General features: G+C 36.2%; 1 protein-coding gene across 3 annotated transcripts in view; it reads right to left on the bottom strand.

The window, feature by feature from the left end:
• Positions 1 to 22,755, bottom strand: part of HERC4 (HECT and RLD domain containing E3 ubiquitin protein ligase 4) — a 30,490-nt gene that overhangs the window by 989 nt on the left and 6,746 nt on the right. For 2 of the 3 annotated variants that reach the window (XM_010714266.3, XM_010714265.3), the window contains exons 6-25: positions 22,002 to 22,223; positions 20,495 to 20,586; positions 17,943 to 18,073; positions 16,710 to 16,870; positions 16,245 to 16,321; positions 13,971 to 14,095; positions 13,404 to 13,463; positions 12,770 to 12,881; positions 12,243 to 12,432; positions 11,516 to 11,688; positions 10,032 to 10,148; positions 7,606 to 7,629; positions 7,026 to 7,124; positions 6,134 to 6,301; positions 5,865 to 6,008; positions 4,976 to 5,142; positions 4,118 to 4,184; positions 3,797 to 3,879; positions 1,506 to 1,689; positions 802 to 904 (exon numbers count right to left, since the gene is read on the bottom strand). In XM_010714266.3, the coding sequence (XP_010712568.1) occupies positions 802 to 904; positions 1,506 to 1,689; positions 3,797 to 3,879; positions 4,118 to 4,184; positions 4,976 to 5,142; positions 5,865 to 6,008; positions 6,134 to 6,301; positions 7,026 to 7,124; positions 7,606 to 7,629; positions 10,032 to 10,148; positions 11,516 to 11,688; positions 12,243 to 12,432; positions 12,770 to 12,881; positions 13,404 to 13,463; positions 13,971 to 14,095; positions 16,245 to 16,321; positions 16,710 to 16,870; positions 17,943 to 18,073; positions 20,495 to 20,586; positions 22,002 to 22,223 (2,499 nt within the window). The remainder of the gene's footprint in view (positions 1 to 801; positions 905 to 1,505; positions 1,690 to 3,796; positions 3,880 to 4,117; positions 4,185 to 4,975; positions 5,143 to 5,864; positions 6,009 to 6,133; positions 6,302 to 7,025; positions 7,125 to 7,605; positions 7,630 to 10,031; positions 10,149 to 11,515; positions 11,689 to 12,242; positions 12,433 to 12,769; positions 12,882 to 13,403; positions 13,464 to 13,970; positions 14,096 to 16,244; positions 16,322 to 16,709; positions 16,871 to 17,942; positions 18,074 to 20,494; positions 20,587 to 22,001; positions 22,224 to 22,755) is intronic. The other variant, XM_010714267.3, reaches the window with a different exon arrangement.

A 22,755-nucleotide genomic window follows, 5' to 3' on the forward strand; every position in this document is an offset into this window, starting at 1 on the left:
AAAAAAAAAAGTCCTGAAAGCGGTTTAAGATAAAACACTGTGTATTCCACATAGGCTGTTCTAGCCCTTATTTATATTTCTCAATTATTCCAGCTGTACTTAGCTTTTCATGCTGAAATTGTTCAGATAAACTTGAAAACAAGCAATGTCTTAGCCTGATCTCCTGCCTGCTTAAGTGAAGCCTCCACCGTAACCTAACATGTTGTACACAAAGGAAAACTTTTCATTTTCACGTATGAAACCAGTGTTCCTGATAGTTAAGATCAGAATTGGTAACTTAAAATTCATTAGTTGTACCTTTAGTGTACTTCTGAGCATCCTGAATTAGTTTGTTCAGTAAGCAAGTGATTCTCAACATCAGCTCATTCACAAGAAGCTTCCCTTGCCTTAGCCTGTATATTTCCCCTCACATCAGCATCTTGAGGTAATGACAATCAGTTATAATTTTGCTATTCCACCTGTTTACAATGAAAAAAACTAGAGAATGTGAACCTGATGTCAAATCACAGGGAAAAAATTGTGATCAGCAGAGACAGATGCCATCAGTAGCTCACACTGTTGGGCAATTCTTTTATTTTAAGTGCAGCTTTGGCCAATGTGATCTTATAAACCTCCACTACCCAAAACTTTTCAGGACAGCTCCACGAAAGTCACAGACAAGCTTATAATCAATTGCTTTACTCTGATTATTTTTCCCCTCCATATGGAGTTAATCACACTGTTACTGTTCTTATTGCAAGAACCTGAAATCAGTGATCCTGTTCAGATAGAAGGTTTTGCAAAGTACTCTTGAATACTTACACAAAAACTGCTTTTTCTTCTCCAAAGGCAACTGATGAAAAACCTCCCAGAATATTTTAATTGTAGGATGGTCTGCCCAGTATTCTCCTTTGTATTCCGTATTCTAAAGTGAGCAGGAAATTAAGTTACTTCTCAGTATGATAACGCCGCAATGAAGTATAAAGAACACGGTTTGTGACAAGGGATACTGCACTGAAAGTGACACATTGCCATTTCCTTGGGTCAAATTTCTGCAGCTCTTCAGTCTGACTTCAACTATATGGACAAGTGGATCTATCTCAAAGCAGTCTCGATTCCATAGAAGTTGTAACAAAATCTCACAGTGAGTTTCAGTAACCAGGAGTATCTACTTATATCAGCTGAATGCATTTTGTTCACTTTTCCCCTTCTAACTTAAATTTACAACTGCCTTTCGGTTCTGTGCAATTTTTCTTCCTCTTTGATCCCCCCAACTCCGATTTCCTACAAAAATTAGATAAGAGAACTTTAAACAGGAAAACGAATAGTATCTTAATGTCTTTATTCACTGACAACTTAAAACGAGAAGATTCTCAGTTATGCAGTCTATCCAGTAAAGGCTGGCACTGACATACCATATGCTAACAGAGAAAACAGAGCTTAAAATGATACTCTGAGATAACTCTTGCATCTTGAAATTTAAAAAATATATGAAACAAAGAGCCAACTATGTTGTTTGTTTTTACCTTCTCCAGTTCTTTCCAATCATAATTTGTGTTCCCAATTACCATGGACTGCAACTCGCTGGGCTGGAAGAGCTGAAGAACTTTACCTCCACATACTTTGTGGAAGCCTTCATGGAATGCACTGAATAAGGAAGCTACTGATTTATTGAAGATGTAATCCACATATGCGTCTACAAAATCTTGCCTGTACAAAGAAAAAATAATTATGTTGAGAGGAGAGGAAAACAAATGTGTCACCCTTCTATCCTTACAGAAGTAGCCATTTCAGTACAGAAAGCTTCACGGGAAGTTGAGCAAAAAGGATCCTAGGCTACTATGTTTTGTGCTCCACATTACAGCCATAGTGAAGATGACCTGAATGAAAAAAGCACATAAATGTACGTTTTTTTTCCAAGACGGAGCCTGTAATGTACAAGATAAAACCAAGAATGTTTTACGTTACAGATTTCAGACATCACTGTATGCATCACAGTGAACTGGACTGAACGGCAACACACTCAAAGGCTTGGAGTTGTACACAGTGTTCTGAAGCCAACTTAGTGCCAAGATTTGTATATTTTGGCTTTGCTCTGTTTTTATTATAAAGCGTTACCATATGTGCACTGAAAATGAAAATCAATTTCAAGTAGACATTTGAGTCCTACACATTTAAAAAAAAAAAAGAATCAGGAAAAAGAAGTTAGGATGCTGAGAAACAGATTGTCTTATCCATGCTTCAGTACCAGGAGTTCTCTCCTCTTACTGCAAACACCATCTTCAGCACAAGCTAGTAGTTTAAATCTCCTGATACAATATTGATTATAATTTCATTTATTTATTAAAGGATCCTAGTTAACGCTGTTAGCTTCTGCATTGGCACAGTGACTTCACTTATTTGAATAACATCACCGATCATTTAAAGAAACATCGAAGCATTTTGATGATACATTATTAAGTTGTAGAACATATCTTCCCTAATTTAGGCACACTGTGGAATATTAACTGTGGACAGAAAACTGACTGTAGTAAACTGATTAACATAATTATACTCTGCACTAACATTTTTCAAACTGAATTTAAAAAATCATAGAATATTTGGGCCCTGAGCAAAAAGACTTCTTCAGACAACCAGGGATGACAGCACAGCATACACTCCATGGACACTCTAAACCTTTTCTCATATTTCAACTCCAATTCTGTCACTTTGTGACAGAACAAACAACATCTGCAGAACTTAGAAAATATCATGTTTAAGATAAAGCACCATAAATCTTCAGCTATCAGCCAAAGATTAAAGAGAAAAAAGCTGACCAGCAAGCATCATTAGATGCTTACTGTGCTTGTTTGCTTTTCCCTTCAGTGAAGCTGTTCAGTCTTGCCACTACACTCAGAGACTACACTCAGAGCTCTGAACCAATGTTTTTCTCTCCCAGTAATGAGGAGTCAGGAGGATGAAGGCACTCTCACTGCACAGAGTTTGTGATACCTTCAATCTTCTCTCATTGCTTTTTCCTCTACAAGGGACTTAGCTACTCACAGAAAACACTGCCCAAAACATACCCAAAGATTCTTTTTCTCCCTTCCTGTGACATACAGCCTAGGTATGTTCTGTTCTCACACAGTATGCCCTTTCCGTTTCATTCTCCTTTCACTCAAGAAGTGAAAGCTCATAGAAGACACAAAGATTAAAGCACTGATGAAAATACATGAAGGGAATGACCAACAAGGGATAGGAAAGTGATAATATTCCACAAAAATATTAGCACCAGAGATTATCAGAAATATCCTATCTATCCTCCAAGAGCAGAAGGGGAACACAGGGTGGGAGAAGCTGCTTTTATAAAACAGAATTAACAGAATCCAGGAAAGGAAGAGAAAACCACACCCCACATACTCATCAGACCATGACACTAAATAACAGACTAACATATCTGTTCTACAAAGTGAATACTTCTCCGAAATGCTATTTCACATACCAAGAGTCGTCACATCTAAGTTGATGTGTTCACTGTGACTCAGTAACTTTCTGGCCTTCTGAAATGAAGATCATGTATTCAAATGGGCACTACAGAGTCTCAAAATACTTCTGAGGTCAAAGTGAAAAAGATATTGCTTACTGAGCCACCTTAGATGTCAAGTCCCTAAGTACAACAGTTATTTACATAATACACATGAGAACAGCTTGCAAAAACAACAGCAGCTTTGCCTCCCCTCACTAGTGCAGCAACTTGGCAAAGGATCTCTATAGCAGCCCAGTTATGCTCCCAAAACAGACAGTAACACCAAACTACACTGTGATCCATAACACTCACCTATTTTGTTTGACTACAGGAATGTCAGCACCATTAGGAACAAGTTCTTTAATTTCTGTTGTACCAAAATTTTCCACAGTGATCTATTTAAAACAAAAATAGTATTAATTTTATTTACTGTGTAGAGGATTTCTTCCCACCTCTTAGCTAAGTATAGTAAATGGCAGACAGATCTTAGCATATTAAGCACAGAATGCTACAATTCATGACCATCAGCAGCCAATGCTTCTGCTTAAGCAATCCACCAGATGAAGCTGTAATACACAGTACAAGCTTTACTAGTAAAACAAATCAAAACTTCCAACGTAATGAGAAACTTACAGTAAAATTAAGACAAAATGCCTCTTCTATGTCATCCTCTGGATAGTCTAGTAATTGCTGCATTCCCCTGAAAAACAAATTACAAGGTACTTGTACCAGTGAGAGGAGAACAAAAAAGTTCTACTATTACATTCCAGTTAATAGCTTGCTGACTTGCAGGGCAGTGCTGGAAAATTTCAAGCAAATCACATTGCTTTCAAAAGTACAGAATGCAAAGCTTTAAATAAACAATGGCTTGGTTTTCCTATTACTTGTACTGTTGTTTCTTTTTGATTCTCTCCAGGAGTTAAGACAAGACTCATACCCTGACGTCTAGCTTCAGGTCAGGGAAGGATTTCCAAGACAGAGGTGCTAAGTCCTTATTAATCATTGATGGTGTTTTCCATTATTATGTTCAGTTCCTCCTTGACCTATGAAAACCTTTTGCATTCACAACACTGAAGCAATCTAACACCAACTCCACCACACCATCTGAAAACCCTACCTGTTCAAGTGCAGTTATTTAGCATGCACTTGCCTCTGAAATAAGCGAAAACATCTCCTCAGACCAGCAAAATATACAGAACTAAGATTATGTTCACATTTATTTTATAAAATTAATAGCAGAATCTCAAAGCTTTCAACTTGCAAAGATTCTTGTAGGACAATAAAGCATAGGAGAGATGAATATCAAAACCAAACACTTAGAGAAGCAGTGGCTTAACAACAGCACACATTTGAAATGGCATGACAGCTACAAGTTACTCTGAGATGTTTATCCTGTGCGAGTGGCATGCATTTTCTTTAAACCTTCAAAGGAAAGTGTTGAATTCAAAACTAATTCCTATTCCTAATCTCACTCATTTTTTTCTTGCTTACCTGCCAACATCTGGCATCAACTCTTTTAAATCGTCCAGGGATGGCTTCTTATTCAACAGCTTTTTATACAAAGCCAAAGGGAAGTGAAGGTCTACAATAGTAAAATTATATATTGCTAGCCCACAGACAACACCAATCAAATGAAACAAGTCACTGTCTTCAAAGGTCTAAGAACAGAAAACAGACAAAATATTTTAAAACAAGTTATTTTAATAAGTTATAGTCCAGAAAAGAGGTATGGATATTAAAAAAAAAAACAACTGAGATGCAACATGTTTTGTATTCCAAGTGACGCATGCTGCTGAAACTACCATATAAAGACTCCATTTTTGTCGGTGGCTTACTATGACAGTACTCAGTCCTTAAATATATTTTAATTTAAATTAATTGGGAAGGAGGGGTGAGGAGCTCACTGTTAACTTCCAGATATCAGTGACATAAGCGAGTGCTAACTAGAGTTATTTAGCATGTACCTCTGAAAGAGGACTAAAAAGTCAATGATCAAAACTTCCTAGCAAGTACAACCAGGTGACTACCAAAAAGCGGGCCCATAAATGTGAATGAACACAGAAAATAAAGGTTTGACATGCCACATCAATTTTCTCCACCATTCTGATTCTGCTTTTGGAGTCAGTTGGCACATCTTCTTACCAAAGTCACCTCAACCGCAGACAAATGGTAAGGAGTAAGGCAAGGAATCAGGTTGGAAAAAAGAAAAAAGGAAAGAAAGGAAAGCTTTGATCTAGCAATAGCAAAAATTACAGTTTTTCAAGATTACTTCCTTCAGCTTCTCCTCTCAAAATAAAACTACCACAAATTCTTATGTCCATACATAATTAACAAAATATTTAAACTGAAAGAAAATTCATGACTGTAGATCGCACCCTACCTTATCAGAGAACCAAATCAGCCTGGACTCTTCATAATACCTGAACATTCCATATTTGGGATCTAGCAACTCCCTCATTATGAGCAAAAAAAATTCTTTGCGAACACCCCCAACATCAACAGCTTCTTCCCCTACAAAAATAACCTGAAACACACATTTCAATTAGCGCAGAATTAAAAATGAAACATGAAACAATGTTTGTCCAAAATACATTTTTAATTACTAGCACGTCAGTGAAAGATGCTCAGATCAGTATGTACTGGTAGTACCTTCAGTGGCTTCTTGTAGTCTACGCTCTTTGTCTTCCTTAGGACTTCCACAGCATCTCCTACAATATTGTCTCTCCTCACCATTAATATCAGGCATGGGTTAACAGATTCAAATACTGGCAGAAAAAGAGAAGACAAATTCTGCCTGTGAGCCTGATCAACAGCCATCTGGAAGGGAGGGAAAAAAAAGTAAAATGTAATTGTCAGTAGGTAACTTAAGATTCCTATCAACACTAAACATCCATCGCTCTCATCTTAAAGAGGTCAGAAGCATCAGTGTAACTACCTATTATGGGAGCTTTCTTCCTATTTCTTTAACCTCAGACAATATTTTTCCTTGACTTATTAGTCTCATCAACATTAATACACTTAGGGAACAGAGAGTACAGCTTCTGACATTCCAGGTAAAATATTTTGGATAAGAAAAGGAAGCAAAAAGGAAAAAAATATATAGCACCTCCCTGCTCCCAGTAAAACAAAAAATGCATTTCATTTAACAGGCAAACGAAGCCTAAGGTGTTTAACATAAATCTGGCGTGAAAGAGCTTTTAAAAAGTGATTTTAATTTTTGTTTGGTTTTGTTTGTACCTTATTACTATGGGCTAACATGTGAAAGAATACATCCAGTTAATTAAAGGGGAAGAAGTTCAATGGATTTATATAATTATTAATTTTTATTTCAGTGAGATTCCTACAGCTTCAGTCATATATATAACTTAGAGGGGAAAAAACAGATCCCTTACTTTCATGGAGAAGAGGATTTTGTTGGCAGAGTGGGGAGCAAATGAGATCAACAACAACAACAACAACAACAACAAAAAAATGGACACCAACCCTCCAAAGCCTTGAACTAAACCCAAAGTAAGTTAGATCTTTGAAAACTGACTCATACCTGCATCTGCATGACTGCATCTGTTTGCAGAAGAGTCGTCTTTGCCTGGGCATCAAAAACAAATGGGTACGTGCAAATGGTAACAGGCATGTCTGTTAGCTAGAACGAGAAGAACCATGTCATCATTCTGTTTATTGAAGAAAACCCACAACAGCAGTTAAAAAAACAATTACATTTATATTCATTTAATACATCTCTTTTACTGAGAAGAGAAATAAACCTTTATTCATTGTCAAGAGAGGACCTGAAATATCTCAGAAAAAGTTAAGTAGATGTTCAATAGTTCAGTATTTCAGCCAAGAAAAAACCCACCCCCACTTTACACGTTTTAATTTCACTTCTTTTTAAGCTCACTCCTTTTGTTACAGACAGTAGGTATCACCAAACAAGTCTTGGTTTTCAAACTCTGCTCTGAATTTGCAACAGAATTACATACTTCTGCCCCATAAAAACCTTTTCAGTTTACAGTCCTAACAAGTTAAAGCTTTACTCCTAATGGAATACATCATACAATCCTAGGCACTCCTGTTTCTGATTTCCTTACATTCCGGAAAAGAAACCAGATTGCAACCCGTCTTACCTCAGTTAATCCATGGTTGACATCCTATGACAGCATTTGCACAAAGGCAGCAATAATTAAGATGAAAAAGCAGCATTAGTGTCTGCATTAATTATTCATCTCTGATGTAGAATTATTTAGCTATTATTATTTATTATTGTTTAGCCCCAAAAAGAATGTTTACTGAAAAACTGATAAGCATTGTAAACATTATAATTACTCTACCAAATACAACCATGCCTTTCAACACCCTGTATGTGTTTTTAAAAGAGAGCACTAGAACACCTTTTAAATGACTATACCCACACATTAATAAATGACATTTGCTTTCACATATATTTTCATTTGGAAGTGATTATAGCATGTCTCATTAAATTCAAAACATTTTAAATGAGTAAAAATTTTAAGATAACAAAAAAATTGGTCATTTCAAGAATTATTTAGACCTACAATACTACATATGAGAAAATCAACTGACTTTTGCAATTTCAGACAGGCCGATACACATTGCTAGCACTGTGTGGAGACATTCAGAACAAGTTAGGTAACTCTGCTAAGGAACAAAGTCATGCACCTGATGGATAAATAAATAAATGTGACATGTGATTATACACAAGTCTCTGAAGTGCAACATGTAGACATCTACAGCACAGACAAGGTGATGGCCAAAATATCATCTCTGTAAAACGTGCTCCCTCCATATCCCTAGTTCCTAAAGGAAACACTTTCAGCAGTCCATTTCTCACAGGAAGATTTATGCAATGCCGTACTCTTGTTGCTGTATTTATTCCTACAACACTTTCTCCCTCAACTCCTTTAAGAATGTTATTCAGTAACTTCAACATTCCCCAATTTCTCTTTTGTTGAAAGCACAGAATTTTTTTTTTCTTCTTAAATTCTTGAAGAACTCTTCTTTTACATTTTTGTCTGTTACTTTTCTTTCCACACTTCACTCAAGGAAGTGAGCAAATAGCTTTGTCTCAAGATACAAAAAAAAAAAAGTGACAGTGGCAAAAGAAATTTTGATTCATTACTAGTGGTTCAATAGGCAAGTGGGGCTTCTTATTGTCTTACAATCAAAAGCACAAGAAACTAGTGGAGTTGAAGGCAAGAAAAGGCCATCCAGAACACTGATGCAGGAGACAAGACTAGTCCCATGGAATTTCTTTCAGCCCTATAATAAACCATAGTAACTGGACTTAGACATATACATACATGACAAAATAATAAACAAATAAAGGGAAATCAGTATCTAGTATTTTCTCACTGTTGTAAAGACGCTGCTCAAGCCTTCTGATTTGACTGACAAATGGAGCTTCAAACTTAAAAATAATTCCATTTTCCAGCTCTCATTTTCCTGTATCTCGGAATTCTTTTCCCTGATCATGACAAATACAATTCCAGTTTCTTTACATCTACGTAAAGCATAGCTGTGAAGGTCATCATCACCTTTCTGATTCTCTGCATCCTTCACCAGCATACTCTTCTCCTATTCCACATATACAACCTGCCTCTACTTCCAAGACATTGCAGTATTTACCTACACCTTCTGTATCTCATTTAATACACTATGTCTGTCAGAAACCAACACCAGCCTACATCAAGCACAAGTTATTTTTCTGAAATGCCTGGCTGACACAAAGTTTTGTGATGACTACCATATCAACTCATTATTTCTTTACACCATGATTTTCCTGCTGTGCTATTTTACTTTGAAGTTTTATATTCTTTAGTAGATCAGCTATAACTTGCTTTGTATTTATCAAATACAGAGCAAAAGTAGGCCTCCCCTTTCCAGGACCTTCTACATATTGCTGCAGAAGAATTACACTCATGTAGATGGAATAAGTTTATTAACCTACTCTATTCTTTCAAAACTGAAGTCAAAGAACTGTTTGACAAAATCTTATCCAAGTGATTGTTTGTGTCCATTAACTCCCACTCCCACTCTTCTGTTTACAGATCCAAGAAATAATTATTTCACTTCTTATCACTACACAGTGATAAACAGAAAATGATATTTATTATCTGTTCCCTGACTTAGTTTTCCAGGACACTTTCAGCTTTCTTTAAGTCTTGATTATTCTGACCAAACGTAGCTCACACAGTAACTCAGGTTATTTGAGATGCTGACCTACCAAGAATTATCACTTCCCGAACTTTTTTGATACGGCAAACCTTAATAGATAGCATTCTGAGTCGCCTTTTAACTAATCCATTAAGATGTTCAACGGTGTCAGTCCTAAGAAAGATGTGTTTCTTGCAGGGTACCAATTTAACAGTCTTCTTTAACTAGTACCTGACATAAGTTGAGTCATTCATTATCACCGTCTGTCATCATGCTTGTATGAAAACAAAGCGTCCATATTTAGAGAATCTACAGGCTTCCATAAGAAGACAAAACCAGATGGAAAAGGAAGATGAAATTAAAGCAAAAGAAGCCTTACCATTCCAAATACCTGCTGCTGGACCCAGTTGACATAGTCATTTCTGATATCTATCAAATCTTGTATTTCATGAATATAAAATCTGTCATACTGGATAACTTGTCCTCTTTCATTTACCTAAAGAAATTAAAGTTTATCACTCTGCATCATCTTTTTAAAAAGGACTCTCTTTTCTTTATTTTTCAAGCATTTATTATGCCAGCTACAGATACCCAGCCACTAAAAAGTTCTTGAAAAACAACAATGCCTACAAACAGACAAAAACGGTGGCAAAGATAAGGAAACATGGATTATTCACAATTCCACCCAAGGAGCAAAGAAAAATAACTAAGTGTACAATACTGCACAAAAACAGTGCTGCAACTCTGACACATCATGAGATCACACAGAAATAGCATTTGCTTATGTACAATTTTAAGAGCTACAATTCAAGAACTTCGGTCTTACCAATGAATACTATTTCAGTTACCTGGGATGTGAGGAACAATTTCCATTAAAAAATACTAAGCTTAGAAAAGTAAGAGACAGAAAGACCCTTATAGAAAGCGTAATTCTAACCTCAAGCCTTCCCAGAAAATGCACTGCATTTGCTTTTCAAAATGACAGATAAGCACCATTAATTATCAAAACAGAAAGACAGGATGTCACCTTTATAAATGGATAATCTGAGTTTATTTTCTTCAACAACCACCAAAGAAATCCAATCCCCCCAAGTAAACCCCCCCAAAAGGAAATAACAATTTAAAAAAAAAAAAACAAGTAAATTCGTGAAATATCCTAGATACGTTTTCCTCTGATTTTCTTCCTCTTACTTTAGCTCACACCTGGTAATCATTAAGAATTTGTCAATATACCTACTTTGCTGCCCAACTGTTCATGAATCTATTTCTACATTGTTACTACATATTAGTCAGAGTTGGGCTTCAAAAAACCAGGAATTTGGAAGAGGAGATGAAGAGGGGGAACTTCAGCAGCAGTTACACACAACAGCTTCTCTGGCTTGTGATGTTTAGTCAGGTTACTCTGAATCATTTGGGCTATTTTTGTTCAAAACTCAAAAATTCATTAATTTTCACGTATTAAATTAAGACACTAACACTCTGAGTAAACACATCAGAGAAGAAATATGTATCCTGGTAAAACTGTTAAAACCTACCTCAAAATGCAACGTGCTTTTACCTTCCAGTTTTGACCTTATTCACTATCGTTTCCAAAGTAAGAGACAATTCTTCCCAACATGCCCTCACAGATGCAATTGCTTGGGTTAGTCACATGAAATTAGATAATTCCATCACCATGTCAGATTAGAATCCAGAATTCTAATGTTTTTTAGGTCCAAAACAAACAACTACAGATTCTTCCGTAGATGTCAAGTTTAAATATTTAAAACTGTTTAGTTACTTAACTTTCAACAACTACACAGCACACAATGTTGACAAAAAACAAACAGATAAGGTAGTCGGTTTAAATCGACGTAAACATACCCTGTGCAGTATTTCTAGAACTCTGAAAGCTGTGTGTAGAAAGTTTGTAAATATTCTTCTTTCGGATGGAGGAATGCCAATCTTATACAACTTCAAGAGGTGGACCACAACATCCTTGTAGAGTTCCACTATTTTGAGGAACAATGGAGCTTCAAGTACAGACCACCAATTTTCTGTCAACAAATGACAAACATACAAATACAGTACTTTCCATTACAACATTATATTGGTTTTTAAATCAAAAGAACATTTCATATTTGACAATGTACTTATCAGTTGCCAAAAACTTTTAAAAGAGGTGAGCAGAGATAGAACAACATAGTACTGATGTTTTATTACAAATTCAGCTTTGTACAGAGCAAGATTTAGAGAAACAGTCTTTCATCTTTAAAATGGTCCTGGTGTATGACTCCATGGTGTTACCTTCTCTGCCCACCCTGTTCTGGGATTTAAAACAACACAAGAGCTATTAGCAGCTGAACACACAACAAGCACAGTTGTGAAGAACAAGAAGAGATACTCAAACTTTTGAGTGCAGAAGTTAGGATAGCTGTTTTCTTTAGTATTATGCAATATTAATCCTTAGCTTCCCGTTTGAAAAATTCAACAGAACTGTAAATAACCAGCATGTTGTTGAGACCATGTCTTCACTGATTCTACACGTTTTTATTCCTATATCCTATTTTAAGAGTTTAAAAAAGAAAAAAAAAAAAAATCAATTTCTTACCAAGAACTTTTAAAGGAGCTTTTTCTAGCTTCAGAATTGCTGTTCCAAATGGAATAGCTAATGTTGTGAAATTGTTTGCATCACTCATCAGCGGGCACTCCGGTAGAGTGAGATACAGCCTTAAAGCTTCAACATCTGGTAAGGAGCTGCTCAATTTTGGAATAAGATTCTTTTCCAAACTAGCTGCCACCTACAGAGCATAACAAAATTCAGTGTACTTTAATACATTTGTACATTTCAACAAAATCTCATCTAGATAAAAAGTGAACTAGAAAATAATAATCGAGAGTTTAAGTTGAGCTACATTATAATATTTAATTTACTGTCTTGGTTCTGGATTTTAAAATACAGACGTACAGTATGTTGGTGTTACCTTCTGGCAGCACACAGAACAGTTTTTATGTATCCAGGATTTAAGTATTATTGAGTAAAGAACACAACTAATTGTGTCCAAGCAAGCATAACAACAGTATTTCTAGATAGGTATAAAGATGCTTACAAACAAAGAAAATACACACAGCACAAACCTGTTGTGATATATGAGCGTGGTCAGGCTGTATAAGTTTGTGAAATAGTAGTCTAGCAGCATTCATATCAACCCCTGAGAATCTAACGCTGGTTTTGTAATGATCGTCATTGCTATAGCAAGGAGAGACAAATACAGAAGAAGACTGAATCCTGTATTCTCAGCACTCTACAAGTTTTCCACCTTGATTTTTTAGCCTTGTTTACTATGGAACTCAAGTTTTATTGATCACAGTATCAGACTTCCATCATGCAACCTTCAAAGCAATTAAAAAAACATTGCATGTAACTGCCATGCAATCAAGGAAAAAAAAAAACAATATCTAGAGCAGGCTGTACAATATATTCCTTTAGAATCATATGCAACTTGCCAGCTGTTAAGTAATGAGTTTTGCTGGTTAACAGGGCAGCAGCCAGGTGGCATGCACTTCCAAGAACTGCTAGGAGACATTCTGCATTTGGGCCAGCTGATAAACTACCCATACTGAAGAAGCTAGAAAGTTAAAGCAAAAGCATCTGAGTAATATTAAGATAAAGAAATTGAGTGAAAGTGTTACTGTTGAAACAACAGACACTAGGAAGTTGGTCACAAACTCTTCTGTTCACAGGAATACTTGCTTAAAAGCTGAAACTTACCTCAAAGCCAAAAAGCTCCCATTCAGGCACCCAGCTGAGGAGAATGTACCATCAATTTCACTGAAAGTTTTCATATGAAAGAAGTTACATTTCTTTTGTTTTCTTTTCTACAAAATAGCATTTTCTATTAAAAACTGTATTTAATCTCTAGTGAGTTACATTGTACATAAAATCTGAGTTTAATCTGAAGTTTTAAATATAGAATCTCCATTCAAGACTGAATGTTTAAATAATGCTAAAAACAAAGCAAGAATCTTCCAGTTCATTTTTCTTTGCACACTCCTCTTGAAAAGTAATGGGAACAATCTTTGAGTTATGCTCAAATTCCCTTACACGCACTGTCATTCTTCAATGCACAACTAAATATTTACATCTTGTATTAAGCTCAGGTGACTAAGTTGTGTCAGGTGAGACATGGACTAAAGGAGCTAAATTACCTCATGTCAATGAAAGCACAGCAAATACTCTGCACATAATAGAAGTCAGTAATTAAAAATACCTTTGCTATGTATGTTCAGACCCACATTCACGCCCAAATCAAATAAAATTATGAAAAACAAAGCTTACTTAGCTATCTCTACAGGAAGCCTTCCAGATGGGAAAGTCAGCAATCTTTGAATAAATGTTTCATTCACAGTCCAGATCTGCTTCAAAAGGTCAGGATACCTGAAGTCATCTGGTGGCACCATGTTCTGAAGTTTAAAGAACACAAAGAATCAGGCACATAAAGCTGATTTCCAGGAAATCAGTCTTGTGGTTAAGCTCTCTCTTTCTTCACTGATTGACCATTTGCCTACCCAAAGTATTACTGTGAAATAAGCTAAGAGATAAAATTACTGTATTCTAGTAGTTCTGTACTTGCTATGAAAACAGTGAGCTATCTTAAACTAAAGCCACTCAGATTAATATGTTAATTCACACCACAGGATATCTCATGGCAAACATACAAACACTCTTAAAAGACTAACACAAAAAAAGGTTTTAGGCAAGAAAGGCAGACATCTGCTTACTATCATCCATTTAGTTCACTGCCAGGCCATGAGCATACAGAAGAGGATCCATTCAAAATTTGGGTAGCTGCCCTCCCACCCCACATCCAGACTCCTCTAAGAATGAATCATGTTTCTTTGTTGAACATTACAGAACTTGCATTCTGATGTGCTGCTCATACTGAATGAATTACAGTGAGATTTCTGATAGAAAAGGGAAACAAACAAGAAAATCATTCTGAGTAGGAGAACTGGTCTAGAAAGGGGTGGCAAGCAGCACCAAAACTAAAATAAAACTAGAAAAAAACATTTCTCTTGAGGATGCGGGCTGACAAACACAGCTGACTTGGTATAATGATGACTAGCTGTTGCCAAAAATCAGTATCCTGATCCCATCCTCCAGGATCTTGCTGTTTCCCTGTCCAGCAGAAACACCATTTAGCCACACAATGAAACAACTCAGGGAACTGACCTGTCCAAAAATTAACTTGAAAAAAATCAAGCAGGCCTGGTTGAGACCCCTTAGCTGGCAAGGGCACACGGGTCCCAGGAGTACAGTACTCACATAACTTTGAAAGAATTCAATGCAAATTGACAAACTAAGAAGTGCTAAAAGGGATGTTTTTGCAGCACCAAAGTCCAGCTATTGCTAATGCTTCTTGTACAATACAATAACTGCATTCATAGAGTCCACCTCAATTAGTCAGAATCTACTTCAGCAATTATGAAACTTGCACAGTAGAATCTTTTTTGAGAAAATAATTTTAATAGAGAAGTTTTGAGCCTTTGCTACCACAGCTGTTTAACACCTGTTAAACAAACTTCTATCACATACAGTGTGAGAAAAACTTAATTCTTCACAATCAGAACAGGTGTAGGAATAAAAGGCCACTGTAAGCCTGACCTGTACTCAGTTTTGCTTGACAAACAAACATGTTTTCCCCTAAAACCTTACTGTTTCCCTTCACTGCCTGATCAGTTGTTTTTGTGTTTGTTTCGTTTTCACTCCACATTTCCAACTCATGTTGCTTCATTAAACCCTACAGTCTAAAATCTAAATCTAGGCTACTATTTAGAAATATCCCCTATACAAATCCAGACATCCCTCTTCCCAAGTCATTGTCTAATGGTGCTTCCTTTCCATCATACTCCCACCTTACCATTCCCCCCTCCAACACACACAGTACAATTTACACAGATCAATTCTTACTCTCTTAAAGAAAGTTACTATTTTAACACTAGCACAAAATTATCAATACAAACAGCCTCCATTTATCATTTTTAGCTCCACTTGTTTCCTCATCGCTGTGGAATGCTATATTGACCACAGAGCAGAACACAGCATAACTGCAGTCAGGACTGAAGATGGGTGGGGAGGAAGAGCTCAAGTATTCACTCACCTTTTACTTTTTGAAAGGGAAAGGTGATTTTGAGCACTGAAACAGGCTGTCTCGGAGAAGTTGTGCAGTCTCCTCCTTTGAGATATTCAAAAGCCACCTAACCTGACCCTAGGCAACCTGCTCAGACAGGCCCTGCTTGAGCAGGGAGGTTTGATCAGAGGGACCCAGAGTTCCCTTTCAGCCTCAACTACTCTGTGATTCCATTAAAAGGAAAGAAAGGCACACATTCACCACTCAGCAAAAAGCTTGTGCCAAAATGCTTTACTGACAGCTAACACACAAACTCTATCCAAGTCTTCACTGCTAAACTGCTGCAATGTCTTGTGCTTCCATGCTCTAAAATATTACAATGTAGTTCTGCATCCTCAATATCAAAATCTCTTTAAGTGCATCAGAAAAAAATGAAGCTGAGTTTTAAATATTTTCATTCCAAAGTATATTTAATTTGTTACCTGTGGATAAAAGTAGTGTGCAAAACTTTGGTCCCCACCAGAGAAAATTCTTTTTACACAATAATACTGCTCACTGTCTGCAATAACAATAAAACAAAGGCAACTGAATAAGTGAATTTGAGAAATACTCAAGATGCTGCAATAAATTCAGTTGGGAAACAGTTCATTTGTTACATAAGCTCAGTGTCAGTAGTTCTTCACAATGCAACCATTAAAGCCAACTTCAACAGAGGTAAGCAACAAGAGCTATAAGCTAATGCTCTAGTGCTAACAAGGTACCAAACCCAACAGCACATTTAAGTAATTTTTGCAAGTACTTCTCACTGCAGAAATGGACTTTAAGAGACCAGAGCACAGTGAAAACAAACTAGTAAGAAGGAAACAATTATAGTCCAATCTCAAGACTGGCAAAACACTTACTAAGGGACACAAGTCCAAAAAGTAAATATGCCAGGTGTTGCTTACCTGCAGGTATCAGGCACTGAGTACTGTAAGGAAGCCAGTTTCCTTTTACTGTGAAGGGACTTTTCCTATTACTGGTTGTTCCTGTACCTAATTGCCCGTTACCTCCAAGTCCAAAAGAGTAAATTCTTCCAGACGAAGGAACAAATGCAGTAGTGTGCTGCCTAAGGGAAACAGAATTCAGAAACAAAATTCTCAGCATCACAACATGCTTTGCACAGGCCAACCTAAGAATTTTGTTAAACAGTATCTGAAAGGTCCTGTAAACACTCCACATCCCTATTGGCAATGCACCATCACTGACAACACTGTCAAAACATTTTCCTGGAAACGTTCAAGGAATGGAGATGCCAGGTTTTGCCTTGAAGCCTGCAAACAGTTTGATCCTTTGAGCATCTCTCTGGACGTTCAAAAATGTTTAGTTTGTACCAGATTGGTTGCATCCCACCCTGCCCCTAGCTGCATGGGGCTCTGAGCTCCTGATGAAGCTGTAGGTGTCCCAGTTCATTGCAGGGGAGTCAGGCCAGACAGCCTTGAATGATCCAATAATTCTACAGTTCCTCATCCCAACACTAGTTGCCTGCTCTCCTATCATCCACTTAGGAACAACCAGTACTGAGTTCACCAAATGAAAAAGGTCCAATTTGTTATGAAGAAAGGATTGCATAATATACATTTTTTAAAAATCCAAATAACAAAATTTGTCAAAAATTGCTAAAATTAAGTGTTTTGGACGAGGACATTTTCATCTGTGTTGACAGTTTATCCCATTTCTTGGGTGCTATTATAACATGAATACCACAAAAAGCATTATGAACTGAAGTGTAGTTTAGTTTTATGGATCATTCACATAATGAGCTACGCTCCCAAATCTTATGCTTATCCTCAACGAAGCACACAGCCCTCTCCAAACACCCTCTTTCTTTAATAGGGAATAATTAAATGACAGCAATAAGCAATAATTATTTTATTATAATAATTTTGTTATTATTTATAATAATAAAATGATTATTAACATTTTCAGTTCAGATAATGAGAGCTCTCAAATATTGAAACTTTCATACTAGTTCTAGTGAATGTTTTTAAAACCTCACTACAGCATCTACCTTTCACTAGAGACTATCTTCTACAAAAGAAAGGTTAAAGAAAAATTTTTTTTATATTAAAATTTACACGAAGTATTACACAAAGCAAGTGTTAATAAGATTCACAGTGCTTGTGCAAAACAGACCTTACCTGCCACAAGTTATCTGTGTGACAAGACTTCCCATCAGTTCAAAAACTTTCCTTGGGTTTATCTCATGGCTGGTAGAGTTGTGTCCCAACTGACCATAGCCTCCAGCTCCAAATGTAAAAACCCCACCTTCCTAAACAAATAAATTATGTGGATTAAAATAATAATATGTCTTGGAACAAGAAAATTGTAAGAAAAGGGAGTTTAATAAATCACCTTCTCTGATAATTTTGGAACTGTGGGGAAAGGACAGAAAATAGATTTGCACAAGAGGTCCCTGAGTCACAGAAAGATCACAAGGTTATTACTATCATGAAGATGCAGCATTGCTATCACAGCTATTACCTTATTTGTGTTAAATCTCAGCCTTGTAATTTCACATTAGTATGCAGCAGTTCTGGCATTAACTTGTGTTACTGACAGGCACTAATCCTCATCCTTTCCTCCTCTCCAGATTTCATAATGACTATGATGGTAATATAAACTCACACTATTAAGAAGTGTAGTTTGGATTTTAAACACTGAGTGAAATCTTTAAAACAATGATTAAATAGGAAGCTGTCCTCCTCAGAAGGACAATGCAGAGTGAGCAGTATGACTGAAATAGTTAACTTCATTATTTGAAAAGACAAAACAGAAATTTTCAATGCTGTTGTAAGGCAAGTCAATTTTTAGAAATGTTTTTGATTAATTTATCAAGAAATTAACCAAAAACTTAAATAAATGAATATTAAATCAGAAACATTTTCTAAAGTTATACAACTTACCTTACAACAACTTTAAAACTTTCCATTTTGACATGCTTTGAAATTGTAAAGCTGTTTCTTACTCTGCAACAGATTGGACCTCTGCTGGAAATCATCATTAAAATGGCAGCGTCCGCTAAGAAAAACCAACAGGTTCATTAACTGAATCAGAATAACAAGTAGTGACAGGTTTTTCTGTATTTCAGAAGGGCTTGAGAAAAGGTCACACACATACACAGTACCATCTACAAAAGTCAAGACCCCTGGTTCTTCAAGGCCTGTCATGCAAAGGGAAATGGATTCATACAGCTAACAAATTTGTAGAATTTACAGTAAATTCAATATTTTGAGTCTATCAGCTTTAAAGCAAGCCTGAAGTAAACTTGCGTACATGAAAAAGGGAAAAAACATTATAACACAAGTTATAAATTGCTGTTTTCTTTACATTCTGTGTTTCCATAACCTTGAACGATACATAAATATCAATTTTAGAATGCAAAGTTGCCACATCTTTTCTATTAAGTAGAAGAAAATATTTCATAACACAAATTCTTTGTGAACAGTTGATTTGAACAGTTTATTTTTCCTTTCACTGCAGAAACATCAGCTTATGTAAAGTATATAAGGTATGGCCACACTGAAGCAGACCATATTCTTCAAAACTTTTCATTTGTAGCAGTGCAAAAATTGAAACACACACACACACACACACCAAGAAGTATACATTCTCCAAAAGTAAATACTGATCTTCTCCTTTAAAAATAAAACATTTTAAATAGTTAATTGAAAAATTCCAACATCTCTTACAACATTCTGAATACAGACTCAGAAAATAAACGCTTTGCCACTTGTCCAAATATTCATCAGTCAGAATTCTCTACTGATGCAAGCCCAAAATATTCCGTTTATAAATCGGTACGTTTTATCTAAATGCTGAAATTGAATTCAAGTATCAGAACACAGACAGGGAGGTACAGGAGTCAAGCATTTAGAGAAAGATGTACATGTACTACTTTACCCACCACAGAGTAAGGCTACACATCACTTGATGCCTGAAATGCACTGCCCATCACTAAGATGAGACAAAGCTCCAGCGTTACTTTCCATGTCTCTCCTTAAAGTTCCCAAACCTCAAACAAACATGAGACTCCAAATTATGCACACAGCAGCATGGTACATCTAAGCTCTCTGTTTTGATTCCAACATCTCTGCATGAACAGAATACATTTATTTTTTTTTGACCCCCACCCCTTCCTCATCACCACCCTCCACACTGGCCTTGAAATCAATGGTCGATTTTCAGTAGACCCTCACACTAAAATATACTTTCTAGAGGATTATGTACATTCCCAATTTCTTCAGTACCTAAGTAGAAAAATGCAACTCAATAAGAAAACTCTTTAGAAAACCACATAATGCCAACCCCCTGGGCATGGAGTTTGAATTCAATATTAACCTCATCTGACTGGTGATAAAAGCAACAATGCTGGAGGTGTTACATTCCAAAAGCAGCTAATCTCTTTAGCATACACTAATGTAAATACCTGCACAATTTTAATAATGCAACACACACTGCCTTATCAAAAATGCTCTATTTTCTATGGCCACCTTTACCATGTCTGACAAGATTTTAAAACTACAGAAAGATTTTTTTGCATTTTTTCCCCAATTATTTAACCATTCTTACAGCACTTCCTCGATTTCGTCCAATTAACACTGAAGAAGTTTTATTTGTTATTTCCTAGTCAGGTAGCATTTTCTCTTTAAAATATTGAAAATGAAAGCATAAGCATTTTTAAATGTTGTACCTTTGTAAGGGCAGCAGTATGATCTTCTCCACAACATATATGAACAACCTTCTGAGTTCTCAGTGACTTCAGCAGAGTAGGAACATACCTGTCTGAGAGATTTAATACAGCAACAGATTATTTTGAAAACAAAAATCAAAAAACAAATAATTTCACCCATTCATTCTTACTCTGTTTCAAACAAAGAAGCGTTTTAAATCTGTTAACAAAATACAATTGCTGTGGCTGAACCTATACATCTTTGAGGTGGTAAGGTCACTACAGAAAAAGAAACAGAATTACTATATTGAGTTATTTTGTAGCAAATATCCTCATTTTCACATGATTGACCAGATGTTAATATGTAAATAATAAAATAGGGAGCCATGCATCATGCCTGCCATTGACCATGACAACAGAAAAGAGACAACATGTTTCTGTGTTTCACTATTTCAAAGCATTCCATTATGAAGCCATCGGTGATAGTTCAATGCTATCAAATGACTAATAGCGTGGAACATGGAGTAGTCAACAGGTATAACTAACTTCCTTCCAGGCTGGCAACAGATCAACTTAAGTCATCAAGCTGCATAAAGTAATGTTTCTAAATGTTAATACTTAATGTCTATAAAGATGTCTGGAAAAAGACCCTATCTAAACATAAGCAAAAATAGATTTTACTGAGGAAGAAAAAAAAAGTCATCAATTTTGCAAAGAATTTTGCAAAGACTGTGTAGAAGAAGCTGAACTTTCCCACAAAAAAATTGATTTCACCAGAAAATTACAGAAAGTCTGTGTAAATCTCTTAATACATAAGTATGGCCACATTTAAAGCATGAATTCAAATATGTTTCTTAATTACAATCTATTTTTCTATTGATTTGAGAGGATGTTGGGAACAATGGACCGGTGAGAGAACATCAAATCACTGAACCAGCTATAGATTCTATAGCTGACTGTATACTGAAGGAACTTGACAGCATATACTCCTGTGCCCTGGTACCGTACTTACAGAGTAACAGAGCTGCAAGAGAAACCAATTTTTGTCTAACCTAACTGCTTTTTGAAGTTGTTGATGAGTATCATCACCCTGATAGAGAAAATTCTGGAAACAGCTGAAAAATCACAAAGTGTTCACCACATGTGGCCTGAGAAAGGACAATATCCACATAATGGTAATAAACAATGAAGACATCTAATAGCTAGTGCACAGAAAGCCACTCTGAAAGCCTGTCACAAAGAAAAATCTACTCACAGGAAGAGAACAGAAGCCAAGCAGACTAGAATTTCAACATAATGCTGCCAGAATTTTCACTACAAAATAGCCATTGGAGCAAGGACAAAAAAAAAAAAAAAAAAAAAAAGCCTAACTCTGTCCTCCTTATATAATCTTGCACAACATTGGCACCATCAGAACGTGGTCAACAAAGGCTTGTTCTGTCCACTACTATTTTAGGAATACTGGTAGCTTCACATTCACAAACCAGGACTTTAAGCATGATGCTTTACTGTAGCAATGACTACTCACCATTATCATCATTAAGACCCAGCTGTCCAAATTTGTTGCGTCCCCATCCAAAGATGGCTCCAGAAAGAGTTAATACAAAACTGTGAGCTCCTCCTGCTGCAATCTGTGCAAAAGGGATTCCCAGCAGAGATTTAATCACATGTGGGGAGTTTTGTTTTTTATACTCGTAACCTAAGCCCAGCTGGCCATATTTATTTTGTCCCCAGGAAAACACTTCACTTCCTGTTCAAATAAGAAAAGAAATACAATCAATATAATTTAATTATATAAGATTTATTTACTTCAAGAAAAAGTAAAAGCTAAGTCAGACACTTACTCTCAACCATTTTTCAGTTTGAAAATGCACGCAAATCACTGAACACTTCTGAAGCAAAGCGTTCCTGTTCAACCCAAATATTTAAATAATGTTTCCAACCCTCAGCGCTTTTCTCAACATTCCAGTTGCAGCAGTGACAGATAAATGGTGCTCCCTTATCACGAATCAAGATGCTCCTCCATGGAGAGTTCCATCACTGCACACACTCTAATGCAGAGAACTCGCCAAAGCTGCATGTCAAACATGCAAAGGCTTCCATTTCCAATCACAAGCCTCACTTCAGCTTTCATATAGTAGCAGACTTATTTTTCATATGCAAATATTTTAAGACATTGTATTAAATATATAATTGATGAAGAATAAAGTAATTTGGTGCCTAATAAAGTTAAAAACACATAATTTTATTTTCACGAAACACAAGTCAGAGAGCTATTTATG

The sequence above is a fragment of the Meleagris gallopavo genome, chromosome 8, assembly GCF_000146605.3.
Source record: "Meleagris gallopavo isolate NT-WF06-2002-E0010 breed Aviagen turkey brand Nicholas breeding stock chromosome 8, Turkey_5.1, whole genome shotgun sequence".
NCBI classification, from domain to species: Eukaryota; Metazoa; Chordata; class Aves; order Galliformes; family Phasianidae; genus Meleagris; species Meleagris gallopavo.